This window comes from Siphateles boraxobius, unplaced genomic scaffold, assembly GCF_051911475.1.
Source record: "Siphateles boraxobius isolate OS27281-9 unplaced genomic scaffold, OSU_SipBor_1 3, whole genome shotgun sequence".
Lineage (NCBI taxonomy): Eukaryota > Metazoa > Chordata > Actinopteri > Cypriniformes > Leuciscidae > Siphateles > Siphateles boraxobius.
In genome coordinates this window covers 6601544-6619582 of record NW_027508919.1, presented here as the reverse complement: position 1 = coordinate 6619582, position 18039 = coordinate 6601544, and the positions used below count along the sequence as shown (strand labels likewise).

The 18039-nt window shown below is 40.8% G+C and overlaps 2 protein-coding genes across 2 annotated transcripts in view; one reads left to right on the top strand and one right to left on the bottom strand.

Annotated features, from left to right (window-relative positions):
- The window catches only part of ctnna1 (catenin (cadherin-associated protein), alpha 1), a 157130-nt gene that overhangs the window by 69924 nt on the left and 69167 nt on the right, over positions 1-18039 (top strand). The gene's annotated exons all lie outside the window — the stretch shown is intronic.
- lrrtm2 (leucine rich repeat transmembrane neuronal 2) lies at positions 3502-9289 on the bottom strand. The gene is made up of 2 exons (XM_077247614.1): positions 8575-9289; positions 3502-7987 (listed from the first exon to the last, which is right to left on the bottom strand). Exons 1-2 carry the CDS (start codon positions 8576-8578, stop codon positions 6363-6365), a joined length of 1629 nt encoding a protein of 542 aa, XP_077103729.1. The 5' UTR covers positions 8579-9289; the 3' UTR covers positions 3502-6362.

Here is an 18039-nt window from a genome sequence, read left to right as displayed (position 1 = left end):
TATAATAAATGAATAAAATAGTTGTTGTCTTTGACCCATGTATCGTAATAAATAGGGTTATGACACCAACAATTTTAGATACCAGTCAAATTCAACAGTTCTCAATTCTGATTTCAAAACCACAGCTTCAGGTAGGGCAAATAGTAGTTTTCAGTTATAGAAATTGAATAAAGTAATCAAATATAAAATAACACTGCATATAGTGCATACACTGCACTTCACTTTATACATTAAATAAAGACTGTTCCTTATTAAAGTTAAAAAAGTTATTCAGTGAAGAGCAGAGCGTTATTTCTTTTTTAATGTTAAACTCAAAAATACACAGACAGCAGCAAAAATTTTAGGTTGCTGTCATTTTAAGACTAATGCACGGATCCAATATGCTGATATACATGCGTTATCTTTCTCTACGATTTACCATAACCGACTAAGTTTATTTGGATACTCGCAAAGGCAGATATTTTGAGAGAAATTTGTCCATTCAAGCGTAAGGAGACTTGAAAGAGAAAATCCTAATTTGTGTGTGCTTAGGATGAAGCATCTCACACAGCACGTGCAAGTTTTCTTGACTTACACTTGACTTTGTGGCAAGGCTTAAACGCATGCAAATAATAAACTTTCGTGACCATGAAGCACCTGGCCGATTGGGACAATGACAGTACCTTTAACTGTCTGAAATGTCTTTCACGCCGAAAGACGCAAGAATGCGTGTAGTGTGAATCTAATCCGGACGCACTACTTTCACCATGTTGTCATTATCATGTGACCTACCAGCGTCAGTTGCGTCGCTTCACTGCTATTCACGAATCCTCTTCCGTGGCCTCATGGGATAATTAAGTGTCCATCATATATGCAAACTTCAGAATCTCGCTAGAAGTAGTAGGTCATCCGGGTACTTTTTGCCTACTCTTTTATGAATACTGTGAACATATTACTTTTGTCACATACTGTTTTTCACACACTATATAGTATAGAAGTATTAGATTTCGGATGCAGCCAGGGGTCCCCATTGTAACATAGCGCTAGGTAAATAAGAGGATGACATCTAGTTTAGAATGACTAGTAATACAATTAAAGTCAATCAGATATAATGTTCAATGTTTGTGAAAATACAGAAAAAATATAGATTCCTGGCTTTGAGAATCGATATCAAATTGATCACATTTTAAAAAACGATTAATCACTGCCCTAGTGCAGTGTAAAAAAAGTCTGCTGAAGTATTTATCTTTCTGCCTTTGCAGAATTGAGGTTGTGTATTGACTTTTCTTCATAGGCAGCTAGTAATTAGCACTACAACATTTGGTATCTTAACATCCAAGGGCAAAAGTGCTTCAGCTGAATGTAACGAAAAATGCTTTTATTTTTCGCTAGCTGGTTCATTGAGCTGCATTGCGCCTCTCTATCATTTCCTGTTTGTTGACTACTTTGATCAGGGAGTGGATGAGGGATGACTACCCTTGGTGGCTAATGGAGCTTCGGCCCTTTGCTTTAATATAGTTCATTTTGAGAGACTTGTTTTGAAGAGAGGTGTCCATTCATCCTCTGTGGTCCCTGAGAGCTCAGAGCTCTAAGGAAATGATGCAGAGAGAAAATAAGACCCTTTTTTGTAGACTTAAAAACAGAGGTAGCGAATTAACGGTTGGAGCGACTGTCGTGATACAATAAGAAATCCTCAAAGTATTAGCCTGATTTCATCTGGTCTGAGTTGCCTTTTCATCTGTGTGTGTTCAGTGACTTCATGCAGGGTTTAAGCAAGCCTTCATAATTGGGTATACGCCGTACAGTTCGAGCACATAGTTGAGACGCACAATATTCTCTCACTTTCTTATGTTCATCTTAGTGTGCTTAAATCCCGAGTTAATTCACTTCTGTTTTCATTTCGTCAGATGGGGACAGACCTCCGCCATGCAGGGCTGCAACCAAATTAAAAATGACCTTTGGAGTTAATAGCTTCTTTTTGCAGTGAGTGAAAAGCCTTAGAAAGCCGCTGCATTTGAAGCCCCTGTAAGAAAGCTTCAGAAATGGCTGTCCTCTATAAATCATGTTCAGCCTTAGCCATTATGCCTCCCCCACTCCCCAACAACTTTTCTTTTTCTCTGGAAAAAATACATATAGGCATAGCATCTGTGAAACAGTGGTCAACAGCTGCCTGGAGGGAGTCGACCAATCGCTTCTCTCGTTTACCTTACTCCTGCAGTAAAATCATTTAAAACAATTCTATCGTCTGGGTTATATGATCTCAAGATTTACAAATGATTTAAAATCTATAAACTGTCATGCAGAAATCACGGATGACACATGCGATATCATTGTTGTTGAAGTGGCTGGGTAGCTGAATGTATTTATAGAAAAAGCATTTAAAATGGCTACGTAAAAGCTGATATTCACAGTGCCTGATGTATTAGACTCCCAAGGTTAGGCATACAGTAACAGTCAGGGTATTATTTATGTTTTTGGTCCCCTGTATTCTGCACTGGAAATTGGTTTTCTTCCAGCTTGCCCTGCAGTACTTGTGCATTGCACAGTATATAACACAGGCGTGTAGCTACGGTGGCATATGCTTGCTGCCACCCTCACTCATTTGAAACCTCCACAGAGGCTGCAGCTGCAGTTTTATTGAGGAAATCACTGGTTTCAAATGCTATATTTTATATATTGCAAAAAAAAGTTCAACTTCATTTATTTGGTTTTTTTTGTTGCATTTTCTGTATGGCCACGATTCTTCCTCTTCTTGTCCAAAGCTGAGATTTTACAGAAATATTTTCTCATAATACTGTTTTGGATGAAAATCAGTAATGTGGGTTCAGAGTGACTAACTTTCATTTTCTTTTCATTTTATATTTGGAACAGTATTTCTAGAGCGTCTGAGACCTCAGTAATTTCCCACCGGTAGTGTCATGCATCAGCACCATTTTACGTTCTCTGCTTACTGAAGAATCTCAGAGGAATAGAGAAGGAAAAACCTGTCCAGACTTATATATATATGTGGCACTTCACATAAGAGAAGTAATGGTCCCATAATTCTCCCGAAAAACTTTTGAGCTGCTTTTCTGCCAACGTCCTCCTACCTACAACTATTTAGATCATATTTAAATCAAGAATCAGTGGGCTAGAGGGCTAGATAATCGTTTTCAACCTATGTCAATAATCTCAAGTTTACAATAGCATTTTTAAGCTGATTAAAACATTATTCTTCCCTGGGCTAGAGTGGATTCTCAGTTGTGTTGCATTTGATACCAGTCATTCAGGCAGGTTATCTCTGTTTAGAAGGGCAGATGAGTGCACGGTTATGATAATGTTAATGAAATCAGAAGCCATTTACTTCAGAAGGGCACCTTGCCTGAAGCTTAGACCGAATACCCTGAGTGCACCGTTCTTAAAAGGCTTTGATGCATGATAACATTTCTACAATCTTTTGTGTAGAAGATATTTTAAAGGAACCAACAGTATATACAGGCAAGTATGACCTCATGTACCTAAAGAGCATATTAGACCAAAACATTTATAAATTGTAACATTTTTATTTAAAAATATAAGTCTTAAGGAAAAAAAGATCTTTTCAGTTGGCCACATCTTTACCCACTATACAGATATGAAATAGTACATATTACAATACAAAAGGAAAAAGCGGAGTTTTGGGAAGAGGAGGGTGAAAAGCATTCATTTTTGCACAAAGAAGATTCTGGATTGTGATTCGAAGGGACTGTTTTGACCAGAGTGAGCAGCAGAGCTTCAGCGTATTGAAAGATCCCCCTCAAAAAAAAGTTTACAGGAGTGCAAATGGATTCATGTTCAGTGGTTTTTGTGATTGCTTATAAGCTGATAGTTTAAACAGTTTGTCAGAATTTCATTAGAAGGTCGTTCTTCCCCGTCACACACACGCCTAAACTATCAGATCAGGATATGAAGGTTTTTGTCTTTTTTGTAATGGTGCTAATGTGCATGGCAGGTAATCTGTTTTCTTTAAACATGCAAGGATTTTTGAGGAACGCACGAAGCAAAGCTTGCCTAAATCCAAAACAAAGCAACCCCATTGGTGGATGTTCTTGGCTCAGTAAATGTTAGCTGTAGTTTTAGTTTAGTCAAACAGCATTTGAAAAAAAAATAAATAAATTTGGAATGCAGGAACGCAGCTACACCTCTGGATGCACAGAAAAGATCAGCTACACAGACCTGCATTACCTTTCTATTTGTTTTACCCACATAGTTGTCTTGTACAGGGTTGGAGTTAGAGAAAATACGTTTTTCAGTCATTTCTCATTCATGGTATTTTACAGCACCCTCTAGAGGACAACTTTAACCAGTCTCTTCGGCCTGCTTAATTTCAGAATTGGATAGTTACTAGTTGTTTTTTTTTCTACTACCATTAGGTAGGTGACCAGAAAAGCTTTGATATAGATGCCAATTTTTAGATTTTGAGCTTTACACCAAAACCTTGTGCCAGGATATGACTAAGGCAGTTTTCTATTAAGCTATATAGCTTGATGACTAATATTTTTTTTCTGCATTGAGGCAATAATTGCGGCTTGATTAGTGTGGCGTTCATTGCTTTCCAGATCTTGCCCAGGGTGTTGTCATTCACTGTTTTGTCATGCAGTTCTTTTTTTCCTCTAATGGTTTATGTACCCTAATTCAGCCTCACGCGGTGGCTCCTAAGATCCTCATTGACTTCAATTAGATGCTAACTGGTGTTTGTGCTTCCTTTACCCCCCTGTGCATCCCTGCCCCCAACTCTTGATTTCAACACAAAGAGCTAAGTTACTGCAGCAGCAGCTTCTTTAGTTTGATGCTAATGTCTGTCCTCTCAGTGCTGCATACAAATGTCTCCTGACCCAGCCTCCTGCTGTCTTCTGCATACTCTCCTGAGAGCTGCGCAATGCTTTACTTCAGCTTTTCTCTCTGTTTCGGTTTCTTTTGTGTCCTTGGTATGAACCTCTGGATATTTCTTGCACAGACAAAAAAACAAAGCTTTTTTTTTGTATTTATGGACTAAAAGGAGCAAGGCTATGAAGTAATAACTCTCTTATTTCCATGAAGGCAGCGGATCTCATCCACTGATTTTGTACTGGCGGAGGAGGCTGAAACATTCAGGGCAGAGGTTTTGGGTGACAGAACATTAGATTTGTTTTCCCAGGGGTTAATTGACTCAATGTTGAAGCTGTCAGGTATGATTATTGTCTTTGCTGCATTCGAACAGTGCGACACAAAGCATGCAGATTTATTTTTAGGAGACAATTGCCAGTGTCCTCTGCATTCCTCCTTTCTTTTCCCTCCCCTTCTCACTAGGAAGAAATTCTCGCTGGTGTTTGCTTCATCTAGCTTTCTTTGATGGTCTCTACCATTAATTAATGATGCAGTGATCTAAGCAGCATTGTTCTGTCACAGTGAGGATGTCAGTGTTTTAAGCAATCTTATGTAAGAATATATGCACAATGAAAATTGAGCAATCGCCCCTGTTTAACATTTAGTAATCCCTGCTGAAGTTGTAATATAGGGAGCTTGTTTGGACATTTTGTTAGAGCCATATTGGACATTAACCTTTCCGCACAAAGTGCTAGGCTTTAAGATTTCAAGGAACTGGAAAGAGTTTATTGAATTTAACCAAATACAGAAACAAGAAGGCTGTTAAGTGTTCTCATTAGTTAGAATTTTAGACTCGAAAGTGAAAGGATCATTTCTGCCACATGAGAAAGCCAAGTAACAGGAGTGGGTTGAAATCCCTGTTCAAATCTAAATTTTATTATTTGGCTCAATTTGTAACAGTATTTGTTCTCAATTTAGAAAAGGTGAGTTAAAAATTATGCTTTGTATCCATCTGATTTGTGTATGTTTTGTTTCCTCTCCCCAACAGTGAATATGTGAGTGGGATCTATAGTGTTGCTAATGTGCACAAAGTCTTTTTTTTAATCCTTTTAAATTTGCACTGCTCAGCATATGTAACTATTTTCCCATGTAATAAAATTTCACCATTTATCAGAAGATGTCATTTTATAAACTGTTTTCTGGAGCACAGGGTTCCAGGCGGTTTGGCTATAGATTTCTCATCTCTGTGCTGCAGAATACATAGTACACAAACTGGTGATGCAGTGACGCATCCAATCTTCCTCTGCTGAGATTGATTGCCTCAGCTAGATATGAACCTTTGCATTTGTATTACAAAAATAAACTTGTGAATTTCTCTATATTTCTTCTTTTCAAATTCATCCCAGGCATCTCAAGCTTTCATAGATTTCCAAAGCTAACAATTTCAAAGAAACTTTCTTCATACAAACTGAAAAGGGAACAAAAAATGTTCAAAAGCAAACCCTGTATCTTTTGAAATGGACGAATTGTTAAACCCATAAACTGCAAGAATAAATAGTTTATACTTCACACTCTTTGTAAGGCAGTTGCTGACATTTGCACTGCCCATAGCCATTGATGATCACAAGTGCACCCTCCTCGTGACTGGGATCGTACTCGTTATAGGGCACCTGTGTAGCCAGGTCTGCCATTGGCTGCCTCTGCTGGGTCCTCATCTGACGGCGGTTCTGAATGGCCGAGCAATGGCGGATCCTCCTCAGAGTGGGAGGACAGCATTTTCGCGATATGTACACTACAAAAATAATGAGAAAGAATGAAAACAACAGAGCCATGGTGCCAATAATGACCCTCTGGGTCAGCACCGTGTTGTCCAAAGCAGAGTAGTCTTCTGTAACATCTGCCCCCTCCACCGTCATGGTAGTAGCAAGGGCAGTGCGTGGGGGTTGGGTGGTGGTGGTAGTAGTAGTGACAATCGTAAAGCTCCCAAAATCCTCTGCGTAGAAGTCTTGCGTAGGGGTCTGCATATTTCCAAACAGGGAGCTTGTGATCTCTGGGAGCATGGCATCCGTACTGGTACTGGTCAGTATGACCGGGGCTGAGAAATTTTGGCAAAGTTGAAATCCGTAAACTGCATCCAGTATTTCCTCGCCCTGTGAGTACTCGGGACTGTGGCAGAGGATAGAATGTTCCCATCGACCCTTAAAGGTGCTCAGCCAAGTGGCCAAATTGCAGATCCGTTTGGTACATTCCCAAAGGTTGCTCGACAACCCGATCACAGTTAGAGACTTCCACATATCCATGGTTTGGGTATCGAGGCTGGTCAGTTTGTTGTTATCCAGCAGCAAGATCTTGAGGCTGGGCAAAGTCTCGAACACGTCAGGGGTGAGTACACGTATCTCGTTCCCAGTGAGATCCAGTTTCTCCAGAGTTGTCCATTTCCATTCCATGGTGCATGTTAAATTGTTGATCTTGTTCCATTGTAGATAAAGGAACTGGAGGGCGACCAGACGAGGGAAGTGTGCCAAGTTAATCTTGGTCAAGTGATTGTGTTCCAAATGGAGCTCCCGGAGCTTAATTAACCCGGCAAAGCCGTTCCGGGCCAAGCTACGTAGCCGGTTGTTACTCAGGCCAAGGTATTCCAGGCTCCGGCAGTCCCAGAAGGCCCGCACGGGCGTCGTGCGCAGGGAGTTTGACCGCAGGTGAAGGATCTGAAGTTTCCTGAGCCCGTGAAAGAGCTCAGGCTCCAGAGCCATCATCTGGTTGAAGGAGAGATCCAAGATCTGCAGGTTGATGAGGTGGATGAAGGTTGTGTTTGGCAGCTTGGTGATGCGGTTTGAGCTCAGGTTAAGGTCCTTGAGCTTGTAGAGCCCCTGGAAGGCATCTTCATGCACTGTGGTTATTTGGTTGTGGTCCAGATGAAGCCAAGTAAGCTGGGTGAAGCCAAAGAACTGGTCTGAGCTGAGTTCGCTGATGCTGTTGTGTCTAAGCGAAAGTCCAAGGGCCCCTTTATCCACACCGTCTGGGGGCGCCAAGAGCCCCTGTGTGTCGCAGTAAAACTGCAGGTCTTCACATCGGCATTTCTGGGGGCAGGTTGTGCATGACACAGGAGGGAGGCACAGTAGCATGCTGATCACACAAAGTGCCGCTGGTGCTTTTCCCACCAATGGCCACCTTGAATGGAAACCTGGGTGGGTTTAAAGATAAGAAAATAAACTGTGGGAGGGAAATCTAATCTCTGCAGTACACAGAAACATTTTTCTTGCACGCTCTCTCTGTATTTGTCAACAGCCAAAGCAATCTGCTTGTTGATCCAAGCATTTTAAATTAACATTTAAAATTAATGTTCAATGAATTGCACTATTTTTATGCTTAAGTCATTTTAATGCAGAAATGATCCATCCATATGTATGGATTGCAGAATCGCAATATTAAAATTATTGGCGGGTCCTTAGTTTTTTAGTCCTTTAAAAAAAAAAAAGCCCTAGGATGTTTTATCTTCCCCTACCCCAACTGAATATGCCTTAATTTTCCATTTTAATTATTATTATTATTTTATTTTTTTTGCAGTAATTTTAGTGGCTTGTAAGTCGGCTTTTTCCCCTCTGCTGGAAAGGACCACTTATTAAATATTACAAACATATGGGAAATAAAAGGAAAGCAGCATTTTAAGTATATAGATGTTTCTAGAGACCCTGACAGCCACTGTCCCCCCTCCTATTCACTACATTGCCTATTCAGGTCCAGACTCTGTGAATAAAAGGGCTAACTTACCCATTCTTTTGTGTACATCGGAGGCTGCATTCAACTGTCTTTTTCCGCAGACTTTTGGAGCAGCCAGATGGAAGACAAATCCAAAGGGAAAAAAACCTTTTGGGTAAATACAAGAGGAATCAAGCTCTTCAGAAATAAAGAAGTGCTGAGCCCCCCCAGTTGAACCAAATTCAGGAATTCCATGTCCTGGGATGCGGTTGTCTCTTTTTTGGATCTCTCCTTTTTTCAGTCCTGCTATTCAATTCCCAGATTAAGAAAAGATAAGCATTATTTGCCTTCCAAGAATCCTTAAATTTAAAGTTGATGATTTGCATCCAAAGCAGCACCACTGAGCAGATCCCTCCGTCCCTTAGCTGCCTCTTTCCTTTTCCACCGCAATGATGTCAGCTCAATTGGTTAATTGAAGATCACGCATTCCTCTTTCAGTACTCAATGTCCTTTATATCCCTAACTTGTTGATGGCAGGCAGAGGCTGCACTTGCGACGGCGGTTCCGTGTGGCTCTGCTGTTGTGTGGAGTTCTCGGCACCGAGGAAGGGAAATGCAGTGAGGGGAAAAGCAGAGGAGAGGAGCTGAGATGTTATTCTGTGCTTTTGTTGCAGCCACTCACTGCTACAGAGTGGTGGCAGGCTGGCGTCGATCATCAGTGCAGTTTCTCTCTCTCCCTCTCTCGTGCACGCTTTGGTTCGCTCCCTGACTCGCTCACTTTCCGCCTTGCACACTTGCACAGTGCTTTGGCGTTTGATTCAACTCACCCTCCCCTCCCTTACTTTTTTTCCTCTGGTTCGTCACAGTCAGAATATGATAACTGCAACGTGTTGCGGCAGTTCACAGCCGAAATTAACAATTACATTAAATCTCTTCGTCTCTTTCCTGTCTGCTCAGGTTGTATATTTTGTATGTGTTTATATACATGTATTTGTGTGATTATAGTGCTTTTTGTTGTTGTTGGGTGTTTCACCTCCTTTGTAGCTGTAAATTAAGTCAAGAGAGTTCAAATTATTTAGTTTGTTTTTGTTTTTTATTCAATTAGGTGTTGATGGATGAATTTACAATATAATTAAGTTGGCTTAGCAAGCTGATAATTAATTTGATATACAATGACTTGCAATCAGATTGGCCCTTCCCTTCTCTCTCACTTTCGTTCCTTCAGGTTTTCTAAACAAAACGCGTCACAAGCAAACTGACGTCACAGAGACCTTTTATACTCCTGTCGATCTGCAGTGGTGGAGACAGAATCTGAATGCTGGACTTAATAGAGCATTCATACTGCATAACCTCACTGGAGATTTTTTGGAGAGTTCACCAAACATAAGACATGAACAACTTAGCTGTTGCCTGCATTTTTCTCAGCTCCTCTGCCATTTGGCTGATTTTTCTTCATGTGGGTTTTCTGAACTTAATATAATGGAAATCAGACTGTTCCTCCTAATGAATCAGAGCCTTGTTTGATGACAGCCAGGGCTCGAGACTAACGCCGTCCTATCGTCCTGGGGACGATAGAAAATGTGTTTAGGATGAACAGAAATATTCTCCAGGACGCCTACAGGACGAAAGACATTTTTGTATGTGTGTTCATTTATTACTATCCTATTAGGCTAACTTACTTAGAAAATGCCAAAATTAACCGACCAAACGCTGACTAACAGTTACAACGGAGCGCGTCTTCTCATGCTGTTACTATAGTTACTATCACTGGCCGCTACTCACCCGGAGACGTGTTCCGCGGTACTGGGTGCATATGGGTGCATCTATCAAATGACTTAATGACATCGCAAATATGTTGCGCTGGTTAAACAACGGTAACGTAAAACAGATTGCTTTGCTTTTCATATTTGCTAAATAATAGCTACCGTCTGTGTCTGTCTCAATGGGGCTGTTTACACCTGGCCACTTCATGCGTTTTCTCAGATCGGATAGCTATCTGATTTATCAAAACGATTCCATTTACATCTGGACACACAAATGTGTTTTTCACAAAACGGCAATAAATCCGATCTTCAATTCCCGCGCTATATGCAGATTTAATATAGTTCACGTCACCGAAAGCAACAGATGAGCTACATTTTATTGATCATCAGCTAAAATCAAAATCAAAGACCGCAATAAGAGAGTGGCAACAGCACTGGTGAGATCATTCCGTTTCTTTACTTTTAATGAAGATGATTATGTCTTAAGCGTCTGCAACTTTGATTTGCGGTAATTTGTACGCTGGCTTGATGAATAGATCGCTCATCTGCGGTGATGCTGAAGTAGCGCCGTCATATCTGGCTATAACATGACATATAACCCATCACACGTTTATTTTTTAAGCATGGTTGAGAGGAGTTAAATCTACATGTGCTTTTAAAAACCAGATGCATTTACACTTGTCCAGTTTCGTCTGGAATGAGTCTCAGACCTCCTCCTGAAGTGGTTTGAGTGATCGGATTTAAATCCGTCTCGAATGCGTTTCGGAGGGCATTTACACCTGGTCTTTTCACGATCGGAGAGTCAAGTCAAGTCAAATATATTTATATAGCGCTTTTCACAATACAGATTGTATCAAAGCTGCTTCACAGTATCAATCAAAACAACTTAACAATGTGTGTTTATTACTGGAAAAAAAGACATCCAAGTTTGGTAGAGCTAATCAATGGTATGATTGGTTAATTAATTTGAATATCCACAACTGAGCAAGCCAAAGGCAACAATGGCAAGGAACCGAAAAACTCCATCCAGTGACCTAATGGTGTCCTAACACCCCATCAAATGACCCAATGGAGAAAAAAAAAACCTTGGGAGAACCCAGGCTCAGTCGGGGGCCAGTTCTCCTCTGGCGTTTATGAACTAGAGGCCGAATTTACAGTAACTGTAAGATAAAAATTTATATGAATGCCTGGCTAAATAGATGCGTCTTCAGTCTAATTTTAAACTGGGAGAGAGAGTCTGAGCTACGAACAATATCAGGAAGGCTATTCCAGAGCTTCGGAGCTAAATGTGAAAATGCTCTGCCTCCTTTGGTGGATCTGGATATCCTAGGAATGACCAGAAGCCTCGAATCTAGTGATCTTAAAGAGCACGATGGATTGTAAGGCGATAGAAGAGCCGTTAAATAGACTGGAGCTAAACCATTTAGAGCTTTATAAGTCAAAAGCAATATCTTGTATTTAATACGGAACTTTATAGGTAACCAATGAAGTGATGATAAAATCGGTGTTATATGATCATATTTTCTTGATCTAGTAAGAACTCTAGTGGCTGCATTTTGGACTAACTGTAGCTTGTTTATTGAGGATGCAGGACAACCAGCTAATAAAGCATTACAGTAATCTAGTCTCGAGGTCATGAATGCATGAACTAACTTTTCTGCATCAGAGACTGATAGCATATTACGTAGCTTAGCAATGTTTCTAAGGTGGAAAAAGGCTGTTTTTGTAACATATGAAATATGCTTTTCAAAAGACAGGTTGTGGTCTAGTATAACACCCAGGTCTTTTACTGTAGCGGATAAAGTAACAGGGCATCCTACTATGTTAAAGTCGTGCTGTGAAAGGGTTTTGTGGACCATTTTTAGAACCGATAAGTATTACCTCTGTCTTGTCTGGATTTAATAAAAGAAAATTACGCGTCATCCAATCTTTTATATCATTAACACAATCTGTCAATTTGGATAATTTAGCGTATTCATCTGGCCGTGATGAAATATATATTTGAGTGTCATCAGCATAACAATGGAAACTAATTCCATGTTTCCTTAGAATATTACCAAGTGGCAGCATATATATTGAGAATAATAAAGGGCCTAACACAGATCCCTGCGGCACTCCATAGTTTGCCGAAGTTATAATCGATTTTTCTCCATTTAAGTAGACGAAATGGTAGCGGTCAGATAAGTATGACCTGAACCAGTTTAATTCTTGTCCTTGAACACCAGTGTAATTTTGTAGTCGATCTAAGAGTTTTGTGTGATCTATAGTATCGAACGCAGCACTAAGATCAAGTAAAAGTAGTACTGAGATACAGCCTTGGTCCGAAGCTAAAAGTAAATCATTTGTGATTCTAACAAGCGCAGTTTCAGTGCTATGATGTGGCCTGAATCAAGACTGAAACTTTTCATAGATGTCGTTTTCTTGCAAGAAAGAGCCGAGTTGAGCAGACACAACTTTTTCTAATATTTTTGACATAAATGGAAGATTCGAAATGGGTCTGTAATTTGCTAGGTTATTTGGATCTAATTGTGGTTTCTTAATAAGAGGTTTTATAACTGCCAGCTTGAACGTTCTTGGAACATGACCTAAAGATAAAGATGAGTTAAAAATATTGAGAAGAGGCTCTCCCACTATAGGTAACACTTCTTTCAGTAGTTCAGTTGGTATAGGATCTAATAAACATGTTGTTGTTTTAGATGAAGTGATACGTTTATTTAACTCTTTTTGTTCTATGGTTGTAAAGCATTGTAATTGTTCTTGCAGGGTGATAATTGTGGCTGAATTATAAGGCGCGAGCAGAGATCGAACGTTTACGATTTTGATTCTGATGCTTTAAATTTTCACGGTGAAGAAGTTCATGAAATCATTACTACTAAACTGTAACGAGGTATTTTGTTCAGACGACGTCTGTTTATTTGTTAGTCTAGCCACGGTATTAAATAAAAACCTTGGATTATTTCGGTTGTTTTCTATTAATTTGCTGAGGTGCTCCGCCCTGGCCGTTTTAAGGGCCTTTTTATAACGTGACATACTGTCTTTCCACGCTATTCTAAAGACCTCTAAATTAGTTTTTTTCCATTTACGCTCTAAATTACGTGTTTCTCTCTTTAAAACATACGTAGTATTATTTACCATGGTGCTATACTTTTTTCTCTGACCTTTTTTAATCTAATGGGTGCAACAATATCCAATGTTCTAGAGAGAATGGAGCTCATAGTGCTAGTTAGTTCGTCTAGTTCATCTGTTTGTTTGGGTTCAGGCAGCAGCTGGGACAGATCAGATAAGCTAGTTGAGAAATGATCTATGGTGGATGGACGAATTGTTCTATCTGGTCGATAACGTGGCGCACAGATTCCAATTATTTACAAAAATCAGTTTCTGCTCATTGCACCATGACAATAACCATTCATTTAGCGCAAATAATCTACTGAACTTTTCATGCCCTCGTCGGTACGTAGGAAGCGGTCCAGACACAATAATTGATGTTTCGGGCGATGTGCTGCGTACCGTATCGATAAGGCTCCTGAAGTCTTTCTTCAGAACCTCCGTCTGTCGCAGCCTAATGTCGTTAGCGCCCACGTGCAGCACAACAGCTCCGACGCGCTCGTCACCGTTCAAGATCTCAGTTACCCGCGCAGTGATATCGAGAACACGAGCACCAGGAAAGCAGTGACTGTGCACCTTACTTTTACCTAACGTAGCGTGGACGTGTCGGACGGTGGAATCGCCGATGATCACAGCATCGCGTTCCGTTTCACGAAGAGGGGAGAATCGGTTCTGAGTGGAGATCTCGAAAACCGGGAGGGGCGAAAAGATTCTTGTCCTGGCTCGCGGCTTCCGCGAAACCACCCAGGCTTCGTGGTGGTGTGTTGGAGCCGGAGTGAATGAAACCATGGCTGATCGTGACCTGGACGATCGGGACCAATGCTGAGAAACGCACGGAGTAGACGAGGTCAGCGTCAGCGGGTTACTAACGTTAATCACTGATCCGTGTGCATCAGCGCGTGATGTTTCAAGAGCTAAACGCCGGTCTCTCAGCTCAGCTTGTCTCTCTAGAAGGTCACGGATCTGCTTTTCTACAGCTTCTAATTCAGACTGCACCGCGAGCAATTCAGATTTATTCTCATCTGCACCAAAAGGTAAATAACATACACCTGATATGTTCGCCATTTTAACAGATGGACAGTAAGTTAGCAATGATGCAACCAGTGATGCTATTAATATTTATACTAATTTATGACTCAAGTCTTGGGTAAAAAACGTCTTTTTAGTGGTATGGGTGTAATGTAGACGCACGATAGACGGGAAAACAAACAAACTCACAGCAGGCAACGAGGCTGACAAAAGCAGTCGATCGCAGGGCGAGCAGCAGTGAAGCAGTGTCTTGCTCTACGACCAACAACCAATGTTCAAACCGTATTTGCGGTTCCAGCCGTATAATGGCCAACAGTCCGAGTTGTAACAGTGACGCAAGATGGACGGGAAAACAAACAAACTCACAGCAGGCAACGAGGCTGACAAAAGCAGTCGATCGCAGGGCGAGCAGCAGTGAAGCAGTGTCTCGCTCTACGACCAACAATCAATGTTCAAACCGTATTTGCGGTTCCAGACGTATAATGGCCAACAGTCCGAGTTGTAATTATGAGTTAAATGATGGTTCATAACAGAATAAAGAGAGAAATACGGAAAAACAGAAGGAAATGCGAAGCTAATACGAGGCTTAGACAGCCACAACGCAAACAAACTCACAGCTCACAGCAGGCAGCGAGGCGGAGAGCTATCCGATCACAGAAAACGTATGAAGTGGCCAGGTGTAAACGGCACCATAGAGCTTGCTTTGAAAAGCTTGCGCGCCAACGTCATTCATTTCATTGGATCACTTGTGGTGACGATGCAGTGTGGGCAGGCTTAAGAGTCCACACGTGGGGTAGAAGCCGCTGATTGGCTGAGAAGCTTTCACTCAAAGCTTTCCTCAGGCTGCTTATTGGATGAACTGCTAAAATGAAAATCACTCACTAGTCACCATAGGCCTGGGTCAATATGGACGAGCCCAGTATTTATTTGTTATTGTTTAATCCAACCAACTCAAAAAGGTTTTTAGCTGTATGCATTTTTCTCTTAATTTTTGTATATGTAAAAAAAAGAAAAAAAGAAAAAAAGATTTGTTCTGCATGAATACAAAGAAGCATTTAACTCCTGATATTTTTTATTAAATCTGTTTTTTACCTGTTTACAGAACTACTTTGAATGGAGCTAAATAAATATAATAATATATATCATAAAGATGGTGTTTTTATTATGTGACTAACAACTAAAGACGATAATAACAAAGTACAGAAACAACATTTTGATTTTGGGACGGTTGACATTCACTTTAGGACGGTTCATATTATTTTTCAGGACGGTTCCAGGACGTAGGTGAAAAAAGTTAGTCTGGAGCCCTGATGACAGCCTTTCAAAGCTTACTGGCTAAATGTGGATGAGTGGAAATGGATAATGTGCATTTCATATTATATGTGTGTGTGTGTAGGCCATTTTTCATGCTGACCAAAATTTCGTTCTTTCAGATGTAGGTGCGTGGTAAGCGCGCTCATTATCCGCCAGAGCCACAACAACATTGCCCAACATTAAATGGCAAACGTAATGCAAGCGGAACGAAACTGCTCGTTATTGTGTGGTTGACGGACCGTTTATCAGTTTGGACCAAAGCAGCGCGAGCCAATCTTGATCAAGCGGCACTGTTACTACACAGCGCTAATAAGAAATCCAGTAAAGGAAGCATTTGAATTTGCCACAGAAGTAATAACATTGCTGCGACTCCTGCGAGATCTAGTGAGAAACATTTCACATTTCTCCGTTATTAACGGATCAAACAGCACTGACGTGGAAACAAGAAAGAAACATTGTGCCATGAATGAACTATCCAGTGTCCACAGATCAGCAACATTCACCATGGATTTACTGTAGTAACACTAACTGCAACCATGGAAGTTTGGCAGGAATAGTAGGCTATAATGCCTTCAAGTAACATTACGTCGGTTTTATTTTGACATTATGAATACAATTGCTGCCCTCAAACTAATCTGAATTAAAATAAACCTTTGTTTATAACTACTAAAATATTACATTTCATTTTTTCCAAGGAGCTGTTTTGTTTTATATGCTCCTAAGAAGAGTCAATTATAGCTCCAGAATTGCTCAAAGTAAAAAAAAAATCATACTTTATGATAAAGATTTAAAAAATTAAATCAAGGAAATAACCTAAAACCTGGTAAACAGTAATTTCTAACAACATAGGGCTATTTAGATAAACAATCTGGCGAGCATGTTGTTTTGGGCTAATACACCAACAGCAAATTTCTGTTTAATAAAGCGCTCAAAAATGTGTCGTTTGCATATTAAAATCTCAAAAATTACGATTTTTTGGATCAAACCCCCATCGACAGAACTTGAACCCCCTCTTTAATTGAAGTCGCAGGTGTGGGAGTTTTTTTTGATTTCCAGTGAGTTATGTTGATAACGTTCGCGCTTCAAAAAAGCCACAGTTTGCAGACAACCCAAGTCTCGCGGAAGTTCCGGGAGTCTCCCGCATATTGATAGCGCAATTAATTAAATTAGTTGAATCACGCAAATTAGTTAAAATCTCCCGGAACCGTTCCACCCCTAAAAAATACACACACACACACACACACACACACACACACACACACACACACACACACACACACACACACAGACACACACACACACACAGACACACACACACACACACACACACACACACACACACAGACACACAGACACACAGACACACAGACACACAGACACACAGACACACAGACACACAGACACACAGACACACAGACACACAGACACACAGACACAGACACACACACAGACACACACACAGACACACACACAGACACACACACAGACACACACACAGACACACACACAGACACACACACAGACACACACACGTGTATATATATGTGACCCGTCACAGAAACCAGGGACACAAGTCGGCAGCACAACTTTCGAGCAAAATGAGAAAGAAGAGTTTTTTTTCAAAATTGGTGATTTTCAATTTTTTGGAGAATCTGTTAATTGAAATCACGAAGAAGCCTCTCCATGTTTGAGATAGCAGTATTGGTATATTTAAAAGCTTACATTTTGAGGTTGAAATCGGCTTGTTTTCGGAGATTCTAGCATGCAGTAGGGGCGTGGCGTGTCATTGTCTGTGTGTATTTCCATACTGAATAACCCGGCGCTTTTGCCCCCGCCCTCCAAGTCAACCACATGGCTACTTATTATGCTGTGCTCTGGCCAGCTCTCTCTGATATCAAAATTCAATGAAGATGGATGCCGCAAAGATTGTCGCAGACGAGATGAACCGTCTGGCAGTTACACCGAAAATGTTTTCGCCGCACTTCGTGGGCTCGGGAAACTGAACCGGAGGTATGGGCGCAGCGCGCTCGCCCTCAGTGCTTCAATACGGCGGCTCGGCTCGCTGACAGCGGTGGCTGGCTGTTTCATATGTGACGGAGAATCGAAATAGAGGATGCAGTTAAGACCTTTGCTGCTGCGATGAAGGCCTGCCGTGCGTGTTTCTGAAATGTAAGTTAAGCTTCATTTGCTCTTTAGTCGTTATTTAAGATGCTGAACCTGCTGATGATATAATGTGCTTGCAGACATTTCATTTGTGTGTGTATACGCACATAAGAAAGTGGTGTAAAGAGATTTGCAACAGTAATTTGAGGAGGTGAAATGTGATT